General features: G+C 38.9%; 1 protein-coding gene across 2 annotated transcripts in view; it reads left to right on the top strand.

Moving 5' to 3' along the window:
- LOC126279045 (poly [ADP-ribose] polymerase tankyrase) overlaps positions 1 to 14,617 on the top strand; it is a 287,326-nt gene that overhangs the window by 79,829 nt on the left and 192,880 nt on the right. For both annotated transcript variants that reach the window (XM_049979452.1, XM_049979451.1), the window contains exons 5-6: positions 8,266 to 8,387; positions 12,496 to 12,697. In XM_049979452.1, coding sequence (XP_049835409.1) covers positions 8,266 to 8,387; positions 12,496 to 12,697 — 324 coding nt within the window. The remainder of the gene's footprint in view (positions 1 to 8,265; positions 8,388 to 12,495; positions 12,698 to 14,617) is intronic.

A 14,617-nucleotide genomic window follows, 5' to 3' on the forward strand; every position in this document is an offset into this window, starting at 1 on the left:
TAATGTTGTAGGGACCTGAGGAAGGGTTATGAAGCAATGCTGGAGCGTGAGTCATTCTTGGAAGGCTTGGAAGGGGTGATTTTGAGGTAGTGGTGGTGGATCAAGTTGCGATTGTGGTTTCAACTGTTCAAGGCTGGTTCAGTGTCAGGTTTTCTATTGGAAAGGTTTTGTGATTGGATTGCAAAGCAATATTTCCAAGGGATATTATGTGTAAAGAAAAATGGTTCCTTCACCAAAGCAGCATGGTTGGTTCCTTCACCAAAGCAGCATGGTCAAATCCAGGTTTAGGGCTGAAAGTGAGACTGTTAGATAATACAAATAAATCAGGAGGGTAGAGTGAATTAGATGAAAGGTTAAGGACACTGTAGTGTTGTGACTGCTTCTAGTGATTATGTGTTATTCTTGGTCTGGGAGGCAGTGAGTGGTGGCTGTGGGATGTCAAGGACATTGGCTAAGTGTGATTTGTAGGAGAGGACTGGTGGTTGATGCTGTGGCTGTTTTGGGAACTGCAGAGGGATGGGAAGTGGAACACCACTCTTAAGGTAGTTTAGGAGATGGTGGGATAGCTTTTTGAGGTGGAGTCTGGCATGTTGTCACACTTTGAAGTTGGCTTGGCGGATTATACCATCCAAGGAAACACAAAGGGCAGATAACTGCAGGATTTTGCAGGAGAAGTGAAGTCTGGTGGAGTGAAAATTGGCTGATGAGGCATATAGGTCACATAGTAGCCGGTTAAGAGCAAGAGATTGCTGTATTTGGAACTGTAAATGTTTAAACTGTCCAGCATATGAAAAAGATTGCTACTTACTGTAAAGGAGACTCATTAAGTTACTGACAGGCACAATTAAAAGACACTTACGTAATTCTTATGGCCACAGCCTACATCAGAGAAAGAGAAACACCCACCATTCATACACACAAGCAACCACACATCTTGTACATTTGACCGCCAACTGCACCACCTCAGGCCAGAATGCATGTGTAATGTAAGCAGCAATTGGTCAGTGAAGGTAAAGGGATAGTGGTGTATAGGTGGCGGAAGAGATGAACGCTGTCCAGCAAAGTGTGCTGGGAATGTCAACAGGCACAGTGTCAAGGTTATGACCACCACCAAAATGTGGCCAAGAGCAGTGTAGACTATCATGCAGCTGAACATAACATGCTTGATTTATATGGCTACTTCGCTACCCGAGCCACCTACATCCTCCCCTCCACCACCAGCTCTTCTGAACTGTGCAGATGGTAGATAGTAGTTGGCCTTACAACACACTCTCTGCTCCCATGATTATTCCAGCATCAACCTACAGTAACATACCCCTTCCTAATTTACTTCCAGCCAAGGCATGATGATACTCCAGGAGCTAAACAATCCTGGAACAGTGATGCATCTAGGCTATCAGATTCTGGAGAGCCTAGACCATCATGTAAGGAAGAATTGGTGCTTTCTATAATTTCTGGCAAAAGGTCTAAGATAAAACATATGCTAGCCACATTGGACATCAATATTTTACTAAAGACAAGGAAACTTTACACAATTGACAGTTGTATTAAACAGATGCAGCATACTCTTACTATCACATAGGAAGCTGGATATTGAGATGAGAATGCATTTGAGTTAGAGGGTTACAGGGTTTATAAAGGGGACCCAACCATAAAGAATACATAAAAAGTCACAATGCATGGAACAGCTTTCATGATCAAATGGAATCTAACAGAATCTGTAACGAATTTCACATCCCCATCAGAGTGAATATCAAATGGAATCTAACAGAATCTGTAACGAATTTCACATCCCCATCAGAGTGAATATCGCTTCTCTTGCTTAGATCAGTGAGCAATGGCTATTGCATCATAAATCCAGACATACATACCAACAGTAACAAAAAATCCAGAAAAAGTCGAATAGGTGTGGGGAACACTAAAAAATGCGGTATCAAAAATACCAAAGCACCAGATAAAATTATCCATACCTGACTTCAGCGCACATATCAGCAGAATATGTCTGACAACAAAAAATAAATCATTAAAAACTTCACACAAAGGAGTTGCGAAATTGCGATGACAACAGAGAAGCAATGATAGAAATTGTGAAAGAACAAGAACAACTACCAAGGAGGACGAAATGTAGGTGCTGCGACAGGATACGTGACAAAGTGCTAGAATGTGGACTAACAGTTTAGAAAAATGGAACTCCTGCAAAAAGGAAAGCTACTGGAACGCATTCATTGAGATCAGAAAGCTAATGTCAAAAATTTTTAGAGTAGAGAAATGGAAATATGACAAAAGATACAATTGTCAGACAGTACAACACTAGGGACTTTAGCAAAGTTTTGAAAGAAGAAATAACAGGCTACACATTGATGAGCCTTTACTTCAAAGATTCAAAAGGGAAAATTAATTACCATCAACAAAGAGAACTGCAAGTTACTAGCAAAATACTTCAAGAATGTTCTAAACTTTGAGAAACCAATAGGATTTTCAGACAACCTCTAAAGAAAATGCAACCTCAGAACCACTGCCACTGCATCAAATTGAACAATACATTGGCCAGCTGGGCGCCAGTCGAGGATGGGATAAGAGTTGAGACGTGGACACTGGAGGAAAGTGGGCAGTGGAGACCATTTGATGTTGTTGAAGATTCCTGGGAGAAAACAAGAATATTGGATGATTGGAAACAGGCCATAATCCATCTACTACATAAGGAGGGAGACAGGGCAGACACCAATGAGGCATATCTCTACTTCCAGTCACCTATAAAATTACATCCAAATCTCTACTGACTAAAGTAAGAGTTCAAGCAGAACACACAATTGGTGAATGTCTGGCAGGGTTAAAAGGAATATATCTTGCCCGGAGCAAATTTTAACTTTAAAGCAATCGTCACACTCAGATCATTACTGAACCTTAACACAGATGTTGCCTTCATTGACTTAAAAAAAAAAAAAAAAGTCTATGTTTCCATAGACAGACAGAGAATTGCTAACACTTTAAGAAGCAGGCATTGACAAAACCACCAGACATTTAGTCATGCGCGTGTACACACACACACACACACACACACACACACACACACACCTCAAATGTTGCATTCCTAGGAGAAGTTTCTGAACCCTTCAGAATTGAGGCAGGGCAGTGGGCTCTCCACTTGGGTATTAGACTGAATTGAGAGAGATTGAGATAGAGATTAGGAAGAGAAAAATATTGAAGGAGTCTTTCCGAAACAAGGAAGAGGAAGGTTGAAAGTGAAGCGTCTGGCTTTTGCCGACAATATTCCAACAATTTCTAATGATAAAGAAGGCACAGAGATAGGGACAGAAATACTTCACAAAATTGTAGCTAAAACCTATGGTATCATACGTCTTTATCAACCCCCTGGCGACTCACAATTGGCAACAAAAACATGTTTCCGACAGACGCTGATAGCGGTCATGTGGGTACACAGTGGATACAATGATACTGAGTCATACCTTCAGTGGCTCTGACTATGAGCACCTTCTGCCACTGTGGTATAGGATGGTTGCTGGCAGCTTCACATCCCAATCTCTGTCACAGTTTTCGACAGTCTGCAGTCTTAGTCAGCCTTCAGCAGTTCACTCAAACATTAGTAGCAGAAGCCTCACAGTGCGCAATCCTATTTAGTTTGCTTCTTGTAATAACTAGATTTTATTACCATTAGTTCTTTTGTAAAGTTTCTTCACAACACTTGGAGAAAGCTATAAGTTAAGTAAAACTTCTGTTCATTGTATTTATATTTTCACTAATTATTTCTGCTCATGTCCAGCTATGCTAAGAGGACAACTGTTGCACCATTCTGTAGCCCATCTGTCCTTACTGCTGTGTACGAAGTAGTACACAGCGAAATCAGATTACAAATATTGTATGGAAAAATATAATGCATTGAACGTAACCACAATAGAGAAAAATATCTACAGACACAACATTAAAAGAGTTGATATGTTTAAATATTTGGAAGAAGGGATACATTCGAATGGATTATATAACACCACAAATAAAGAAAGACTAAACAAAAAGAAAATAGCATACAAACTCAGCCAAAACAGAGATTACATGAATATAATCCCAGAAAAAACTTTTACTATGCAGCGTTAATTGAACTAGAAGCTCTACACGGATCTGAATGTATTACACTGAATAAAAGAGGCAAACAAGAAGAACTAGAAAAGAAAGCAAGGAAACCGTTCAGAAAAATTTAAGGACCAGTAAAAAATAAGGGTTACAACTGGATTAAGAGGAGAACTGAAAATTTTAATAATGGCACAATCACAGACACAACGAGGAAGAGGAGATTAAAGTTTTACAATCATATTTGTAGAGTGAATGACAACAGCTTAACCAAGAAAATTTTCAGTTTCCTTTTCAAATTAAAAAATCTGTGCAGACTGGCTGGAAGACAAAAGAAAGGATTTGAGGAGACTCAACATCACAGAAGATGCCATATAGAGCAGGGAAAATTTCACCCTGCTGACCAGTACTGTAAAATTTCATATCCAACAGCTAAAAATGCAACCTAGGATTGATGTCAAATGAACAGGTAGGCCACCTGCCAATGCATGATGTAGTTCAAGGAAGATCAGACAAAAAGGATTGCATGCTGTTTAAGCAGTCTACAATTGACCAAATTCTGTAAAAAATAAATAAATAAAATAAAATATTTAAGAAACAAATCATACCTTTGGTAGAACAAAAAGATTGCAATGTAACTTAAAGGATGCTGTTTCATTATTAACTAGCCCACTGATAATGAGTCGTGTCCTTATACTCAGTGAGGTGGTTCAGGTATTTGACCTTGAACCCTGCTGTATGTTATTTGCTGTCACAGAATGAATGACACTTGCAGACTTGCCTAACGTCCCAGTACACAGAATCAAAATAAGGCCAGCATATGCAAGATACAGTTTAATGTGCCACGCTATTCTACAGAAAAATTGCTCCAGAATGATATAGCAGTTTGCCTTGGGTGACACTGTAAGGAAGTTGGAACACCATGTTTATCTGCATTTGTCCTTGCAGATATCAGAAACTTCTGAATGATCACATTACATGCGACACAACTTCTGAAGACAAAAACCCAATTACAAAAACCATTTTTCTGTTGTGTTTATATGTTTGACATAAATGGATTTTTCTAACCCAGTTAAAACTGGTTTTCATAGCATCAATGTTTTACACATATGGTGTCTGTAAATAAAGACCCCAATTTTGTTTCCTTAATGGGATGAGGCATTAATAATTTCATATTATATTTTGACTAGCTTAGCACCTGCTCTTCTTCGCTCACATAGGCTGAATCGTCTGCACAGATTTAATCTTTTTTTATACGAATTTTTACTTTCACAAATTGAGCACCTTCTAAACTTTTCACACTAATTAAGACCATAGAAGCATGATCTTTTCTGAATGTACAGGGTGATTATAATATAAGTTAAACCGCTGTAGAAATCACACCACTGGTCAGAATGACTTCAAATTGCAACGGAATATTATCGTGGAAGGGGGAAGAAGAGTAAATAGTTACAAAATGTAGCAATAGATGTCACTGTAAGCATTGTATTTTAATAGTGGTCAACGACAAGTGACAAATGAATCATACAACAATGGCCTAAGGTGTACATTTGACATTAAACACACTGTACTACTCAGTGTGCATTGGTGTACAGGTGTGATACTGTTAGTTACGTAAGCCCATCCACCACAGCAAGGTCATATCACATCAGATGGAAAAAATCAGTTTTTAATTTTCCTGAGGCCAAAAACCACATAAAAAGCATCAATCAAAATTAAATCGGATTATTAATTTCAGTGTGACTGGCAGAAAACCACTTTCTGCAACAAATTGAAATCAAGTAACAGCATGTTCCACAACTGATTGAAATGTTTCCAGGGTCACGTTCAGAATGTATTGCGCAGTGCATGCCTTCAGTGCAGCTAAGTTTGCAATCTGAACACTGAACACAACGTCTTTCAAATAGCCCCACAGCCAGAAGCTACACAGCCAGAAGCCACACAGATTAGGATCAGGTGATCGGGACGGCCAGGCTGTAGGGAAATGGCGGCTGATAATTCTAGCATTTCCAAAATGGCGCTTCAGCAGCTTTGCAGTGTTCGGAGGTGTGCCATCTTGCATAAAAATGATCACATCCATGCTGTTGGAGAGCTGGAATGACGTAGTTGCACAAGAGACACTCATAGCGCTTACCAGTGACGGTACATGTAACAGGACCAGAAGCACCTGTCTCTTCGAAAAAATATGACCCTACGATAAATGATACTGTAAACCCACACCACACAGTGACCTTTTTGGGATGAAGTGGTACTGGTTGATTTGCGTGTGGATTTTCCGTTGCCCTATATTCGACAGTTCTGTGTATTGGCCATATCCTGTCAGATGGAAGTGGGCTTCGTCTGTCCACAAAATATTTCACGGCCAATCATTGTCCACTTCGATGTGAGTAAGAAATTCTAAAGCAAAGGTCTCTCTTGCTGGCAGGTCAACAGGAAGCAACTCATGCACATGGGTAATTTTGAATGGATATCAAAGAAGGATGTTTCATAGGATTTTACGCACCAGGCTCATGGCTATGTCCAGTGTTCGGGCAATTCTCCAAGCGCTACACATTTGCATACTGCCACTCGTGTATTCCTGCATTGCTGTGGCTGCTGCGTCCACCGGTGTCAAATCAATTCGTTTCCTTCCTCTACCGTGTCGCACACCAGAAGGACACGTCTTTTCAGATTTCCAAATCATTTTCTCCAGACCCATGGCAGTCATCGGACCAACGCCTTTTTTTTGAAACCCTTCAGTGTCTCGAACTTCTGCAGAGTGACACGTGCACAGTCATCATTCTTGTAATACAGCTTTACAAGCAGAGCACGGTCCTTCATTGAGTCAGTCATGGCAAACGTCGCAGATGTTAAAGGAGGAAAAGCAGTGTACCCAGCGTGTTTTTACCAACTTCAATGAGTCGCGCACATGCCAGGTGTTATGTATTCTGACACATACAGCACCATCTATTGTTTATTTTTCACTCATGTTTTTTCTTCTGCCATACGTTTTCACCCTATCTGATAATATTACATTGCAATTTGATGTCATTCTGACTAGTGGTGTTATTTCTACAGTGTTTTGAAAGTTTAATTTTAATTATAAAATCACCTTGTACTTCTGACCAAAAAGCAATTCTGGTAGCTGGAGTCCAAAGTTTTTGTTAATCATGCCTTTTGCATCCTTGTAGTAATATTTCCGTAGAAACTTTCAACCCTTACACACTTCTTTATATCTAAATGAAAAAATGAAATACAAATTGTTATCGCTGTAAAAAAGTGAAAAACATACTTTTTTTTTAAATTTCCAACAGAGAAGCCAAATACAAACTTTCATAATTACTTTCATAACAAAATTATTTCATAAAACTTTTCACCCCCTTTTTCACTTCCTTAGAGGGTTAAATTTTCCAAAACACTAAAACAAGTTTTTTATTGTTATTATTATTATTATTATTATTATTATTTTGTAACTGAGGAGGGAAATACCTAAGTTTCATAGAAGTGGCTTTAAAAATGCTTTAGTAGCTCTTTAAGATGATTTCTTTTTTAAAAAAACCTTAATGCGCTGTTGTATATCCTTAGGGGGTTGACTTTCCAAAAATGCCGAAACACACCATGTGATTTACAACAGTATGAAGTAGTTATGGAAATATTTTGAAAATTTTCAATTATGTACTTTTTGTAAAAAAAATAAATCAAAATATTAATTAGCATTTTGAAAAAGGTTATTAATTAGAAGCTATGTTTTGTTGTATATCCCTGGAAAGAGCATGCAAAATGACACCTTTCCCAGTTCTCTAGCTCAATTAGGGCAGCTCTTAGGGCAATTTTAAAAAAAAAAAGTCCGTTTGCACATTTTTGGCCAGTTTTTGAAAAGTTTACATGACCATATTGCAGGAATGGTTTTAGGTAAAATATTGAAATTTGGTATTTTTCTTAGTTTCAGCACCCACTATAAGTATACCAACTTTCAGCAAAATCTAAGAGGGTGAGGTAAAATTTTTATTTAAATTGTGTTGATTTGACATGGAATGACTCTCCCTCCATCGCTTGCTCCTACCCATACTCCCATACTTCATTCATTGAATTTTTGAACAATGGGGGGAAACTGTTTATATACAGTGGTGTCTCAATATTTTGTTGTAGCATTTATTGTCACTGGATTGTTTCAGCAGTGTATTTACATTTATTCCATTTCAGATGAGTTTAAAGGTCATTGCTTACTAGAAGCAGCAAGGCAAGCAGACCCAGCTAAGGTGAAGAAGTATTTAAGTCCAGATGTTGTCAACTTCAAACATCCTTACACTGGTGATACACCTCTTGTAAGTATTTTCTATTTGTTTATTCATCATAGATCCGTTTCAGATCTTATTAATAACCTGTGTTTATATAATTACAACATCGTTGAAGCACAGGATAAAAGTGCTGTGATGTGCAACATATTAGAAAGCATGAAAGCAGTTAAAAACGTATAATCACAATTATTTGTGTGGTACACATTCTGTGAAATGAAATGGGGGGGAATAGCAGATTATTACGTAGTTGGGTATTTGATATGGTTTCTGCTAGTTATGTGTTGGATTAAATATTATCAATGCCAAAGAGTGCTAAATAACCAAATTAGATGGTATGAATAGGAATATGCACCTGCTCCATGTATATTGATTGTTCTGTGATGTGGCCTCATGGTGTATATGACCACATGAAGTGTAGTCAGTATCATGGTCAGCCCAATTCCAGTAATTTCTTTTGTATCCCCATCCAGTGCTGCAGTCTGAGTTGGACAGAAAAGTGAAAATTTTAAATCCAAACAAAACCAATATCTCTTTAGAATTGTAATAATTTCTGGGCAATAAAGGAAGTTAATGGTTACTGCTTTGAGTAAAATATGAGATACACAACAAATCCCATTTATGGAAAAATGTTATCTGTAATACTGAAGGTAACACAGACAGGTAAATGTTGGAATTATTGCATCGTCTGTCTATTGCCACAAATGTTTTAAATGTATGCTGGTTTTCATTTATTGCCCCTTTTACCACTGAAAATTTGATCAGAATTAGTTTTCATCAAACTGCTCACTGGCCATTGTTCTATCAAAACTTTGCTTTTATCCTTCATTTTTAAAATATTGTTCTTATCTATAATCGTGAAGCATCAGATGTCATAAAGACGATGCAATAATTCCAACATTTACCTGTCTGTGTTTCCTTCAGTATTGCAGATAACATTTTCCATAAATGGGATTTGTTGTGTATCTCATATATTTTTCTCAAAGTAGTAACCATTAACTTCCTTTATTGTCCAGAAATTATTACAATTCTAAAGAGATATTGGTTTTGTTTGGATTTAAAATTTTCACTTTTCTGTCCATCTCAGACTGCAGCACTGGATGGGGATACAAAAGAAATTACTGGAATTGGGCTGACCATGATACTCACTACCCTTCATGTGGCCATATACAGCATGAGGACACATCACAGAACAATCAATATACATGGAGCAGGAGCATATTCCTATTCATACCATCTACTTTGGTTATTTAGCACTCTTTGGCATCTTTGATTGTTTGAAAGCTTGCAAGCTCATGAGGCAGAGGAACCTTAATATTTTGCCCACCCCCAAGATCAGTTCCGCGTTAAAAAGAAAAACAGGGTTACAGATGTACAGTGCCTATGAATTCATGCAAATGTGCTGTCAGACTTTTTTGAGAAAGGATTTTATCAGAGAAAATGAATTTAAGACATTCTCCAATATCTAAGAGTTCAGCTAAAGGAAATACTTACAACTTATCAAAGCTATAAAAGATGGCACAAGGAGGTCAGGAGGAAGGGGGTCAATGAGTATTAGCAGTGTGTATGACAAAGACTTCAAACATTTCACAAGTCGTTAATGTCTTTGATACAAAGATTAATCATCATAATACGGGGGGAGGGGGGGATTTTATGCCAACCTTTTAAAAATACTTTGATGTAGTCAAACAACGGAAAATTTAGAATTGAATATATCAATATTATGAAAATGATAGTCATGTTGATAAATTGGGTTTCTGACAGTTATTCACGGCATTCCTACAGGATATTTGAACTGCGTGCCTCGTAGATAGGCACAACAAAAAGACCACAAAATGAGCTTTCGGCCATCAAGGCCTTTATTGAAAACACACACACACACACACACACACACACACACACACACACACACACACACACACACACACACACACAAACAAACAAACAAACAAACAAACAAACGGACAAACAGGACCACAGTCTCTGGCAGCTAAAGCCAAACTACGAACAACAGCACATGGTAACCAGGTAGGGGTAAGGAGGAGGCTGGTGCAGGATGGGGGAGAGATAGCAGGGTAGGGGTGGGTATAGTGAAGGCAGCTAGGTGCAGTCAGGACGTTAGTCAGTGGGTAGAGGGGGGTATGGGGGGGGGGGGAGTAGCAGAAAAGAAGTAAAAAAAGACTGGGTGTGTTGGTGGAATAGAGGGCTGTGTAGTGCTGGAATGAGAACAGGTTGGTTGTGGGATTAAAGGGACCAGACTGCTACGGTCACTGGTCCAGTGAGAACAGGGAAGGGGCTAGATGGGTAAGGGCAATTACTAATGAAGCTTGAGGCCAGATACTTTATACACTCCAAGACAAAGAACAATAATGCATCGTGAAGGAATTATCCAAATGGGACAGAAATCGGTAGATGTGATGTATCTGTACAGACAGACAAAAGATTACAATTTCAGAAAATTGATGGATTCATTCAAGAGAAAGAGCTTGACAAATTGAACAAGTCATTGAGGCACTGATCCATCTCTGGCCTATAGCAAGTAGCCTTTTGGCTTGGCATAGATTGATAGAGTTGTCGGATGTTCTCCTGAGTGGTATTGTGCCAAATTCTGTCCAATTGGTGTGTTAGATTGTCAAAATCCCAAGCTGGTTGGAGGGTCATGCCCATAATGCTCCATATGTTCTCTGTTGGCGAGAGACCTGGTGACTCTGCTGGGCAATGTAGGGCTTGACAAGCATAAAGACGAGCAGTAGAAACTCTCATGATGTGTGGGCAGGCATCTTGCTGAAATGTAAGTCCAGGATGGCTTCCGCGAAGTGGAACAAGAAGGGGTGTAGAATATGGTCGATGTACAGCTGTGCTGCGTGGGTGCTGTGAATGACAACTGAAGAGGTCCTGCTATAAATGAAATGGCACCTCAGACCATCACTCTAGGCTGTTGGGACATGTGGCAGCAACAGTCAGGTTGGCATATCACTGCTGTCTGGTGCATCTCCAAATGCATCTTTCCTGGTCATCGGTCAGTTTGAAGTGAAGTTCATCACTGAAGACAGTTCAACTCCAGTCAGTGAAATTCCAGGCCCAATATGCCCAACACCAGTTTAAATGGGCTTGTTGGTGTTCAGAAGTCAATGGTAGTTGACATCCCTGACTGTCGCACGCCATACAGTCTTATAACCAGGGGCGATAGTCTGGGGTGCCATTTCATTATATAGCAGGACCCCTTCGGTTGCCATACGCAGCACTCTTGCAGAACAGTGATACATCAACAGTATTCTTTGCCCCTTTTTGTTGCCCTTCAGGGCAAGCTATACTGAGCTTATGTTTTAGCAGTAATGCCTGCTTGCACACAATGAGAGGTACTACTGCTCATTTTCCTACTTGACAAACGTACCTTGGCCAGCAAGGTCACCGGATCTCTGTTCCATTCAGAACATTCAGAGCAGGGCCCTCCAATCAGCTTGGGATTTGTCACAGCTCCTCTCAGGAAGATATCCAACAACTTTTTGATTTTCTCTGACAGTAATCATTTGCTTGTGTGTACAAGTACAGCACATCTACAGATTTCCATCCCATTCAAATAATTTCTTTGTGGTGCATTTTGTTGTTATTGTTTTTAGTGTAATTTAAAAATATGCAAAAAAAAATTGTGTGTGATGATGTGTTCTCCCAGACTACATAAATGTTTTAAATTTTACAGTGAAACTCTAAACCTAAATAGTTTAGGTTGAAGTACCCTCTCTCCTTGGTAAAAAAAAAAATCATTCAACATGTGTTATTAATTGGTAATGACAGCAAATTAGAAGTAGTTTGGGAGCATATTGAAACCAGCAATTATAGGCACTTGATTGGTTAGGTTTGTTTATATTCCGAAAGAATACAAAAGTGGGGTACAAACTTCAGTTTAATAAGGTCGAAGGCCTTAGTTGTAAGATGGAGAAAGTGTGATTGCTACCCATTGTGATACAGATCATTTTTTATTGTAATTTCAGATTGAAAATTCTTAGAGCTAGTATAAAACTTAAGTGTGTGTGTGTGTGTGTGTGTGTGTGTGTGTGTGTGTGTGTGTGTACTCTTTTTATTTTTATTCCCATGAGCTACACAATTATACCTCTCTCTCTCTCTCTCTCTTTCACAGCATTGTGCTGTTGCTTCACCTTATCCTAAAAGAAAGCAAGTCATGGAGACACTTATTCGGAAAGGAGCTCATCTGAATGAAAAGAATAAAGACTTTCTTACTCCATTGCATATAGCAGCTGACAACTCACATTATGATGTATTAGGCGCACTGCTAAGCCATGGAGCAAAAATTAATGCCGTCGATGGATTAGGACAGACAGGTATTTAGTTGAACTCTTCAGTTAAAGAACTAAGAACACATTAAAAACTGTTTGTTGTAAGAAGATACTGTGTTCATTTTCCAATGACACAAAAGCTTACAGTAAAAATCACACTACATATGTTGCAATGTGCACAGAGTCTAAATTTTCTGACAATATGTAAAGGGCTCATAATTCTATGCTACATGTTTTCCTCATAAGACAGTAATTTTGTTAATAAAAAGCTGTTTAGTAGTGCACATATGATTTATTATTTGATCTTAATTCAAACTTAGGAGAAACAGTGATTATTCATTATAAATGTGGGGTGAGAGGGGAAACATTATGTAAATCTGAACTATTAACAAATTTGATTGAAGTTTCTTGGTTCACAACTTTAAATACCATTGGCCCTCTATATTGCTTACAGAATTTTCTATGCCTATTATTCAGTTTTATATTGCATTCATAATTATTTACTAAATGTATGTTCAATTATTATTAATGGTTTACAGTTTTTTTAAATAAGTAAAAACTTAGCTTCTCATGTGAGTGTTGTAAAATGGCATGAAAACTGTTCCATAAAATTTTTGGCAAACTGCCAAATGTCTGCAACTTGCTGCCACAATATTTTGGTGCAGAGTTTCTGGCCGTCTTCAGGTGAATACTGACGAAATTGCACTGAGCTCATGTATTTAAGATCCTGCCATCATGTGCATTGCTTATCCAGCTCACGTCGTGCATATGCAACTTAGGAACATGCAATTCTCTTGCAAGTCTGCATTGTACTACATGCCCTCGCTCGTGAAAACTTGCCATATACATATCAAATTTTCTTCATATAGTACAATTACAGAACAATGCTGGCTATGAGGAGGTTTTTCTATGACAGGATTCCCTGCAGAGTTTAACTGAAAGCTGCCATCTAAATTAATAAGGGACACTGATAGCCGTTTTTTGATGAGGTGAGCTTTCACCATGAAGGGCATGCGGCGCAGTGCTCAGACTTGCAGCAGTAGCACACGCGCTCAAGCAGCATGTGGACAATGCCAGCTGAATACATCACACAAGTGCCAGTGGGGTCTTAAAAGACGTGAGGTCAGTGCATTTTCTTTAGTGTTCACCTCAAGATGGCAAGAACTCTCTGCACTGAAATATCATGGCAGCAAATTGGAGACATCCAGCAGTTCACACACAATTTTATGGAACAATCTGTTTTGTCTGTGGTTAGTTTTGCTATCCCATTAGTAGAAATCACAACGGTTATAGTTTACTACTTCAAATATTATTGCTTATTCAGTTTTATTTAGCAGACCTACTATATACTCATGCAGATTGCAATAACAGTGTGTGGTTGCCTGCCACCATTCAGCACCTCCTGTATGTGATGAGTGTGAATCTATATTTTTTAACAATAATATGGAAAGGGTAGACCACTACTCACCACATAGAGATGTTGAGTGAGCAGACAGACACATTGATAAAGACTTCTAGGTATTATTAGCTAAGATATGTACAGAACAAAACACATGCACAACTCAACCACACATCACTGGATGCTAGGGCCAACTGCAACCACATCCGAAGCAAGCAACAACCATTGCCAGAATGAGTACTGGGGGTTCAGATGGGGGTGGGGGCACTAGAATATGTGTGGACAGTGCAAAACCACAATGAGAGAAGTGGGAATGATATCCCTCATTTCAAGCCACGACGAGAGTTTGTCGGAATCCTGGTGGAGACTATGATTCAAATTCTGGGTGGTACAGAGTCCTGAGGAGGGGTGCTACTATGTGGCCCAACACTGGGTATGTGGCGCATGGTTGGTGGCTAGGGAGCCTAGGCATGCGAGTCCTTAAATGTAAATTGAAGGGGAACACTGCTGTCAGCTGCAGTGGGACGTTACACAGAATCAGCGGCGACATGTGAAAAGTGTATCAA

The sequence above is a fragment of the Schistocerca gregaria genome, chromosome 6 (assembly GCF_023897955.1).
Source record: "Schistocerca gregaria isolate iqSchGreg1 chromosome 6, iqSchGreg1.2, whole genome shotgun sequence".
NCBI classification, from domain to species: Eukaryota; Metazoa; Arthropoda; class Insecta; order Orthoptera; family Acrididae; genus Schistocerca; species Schistocerca gregaria.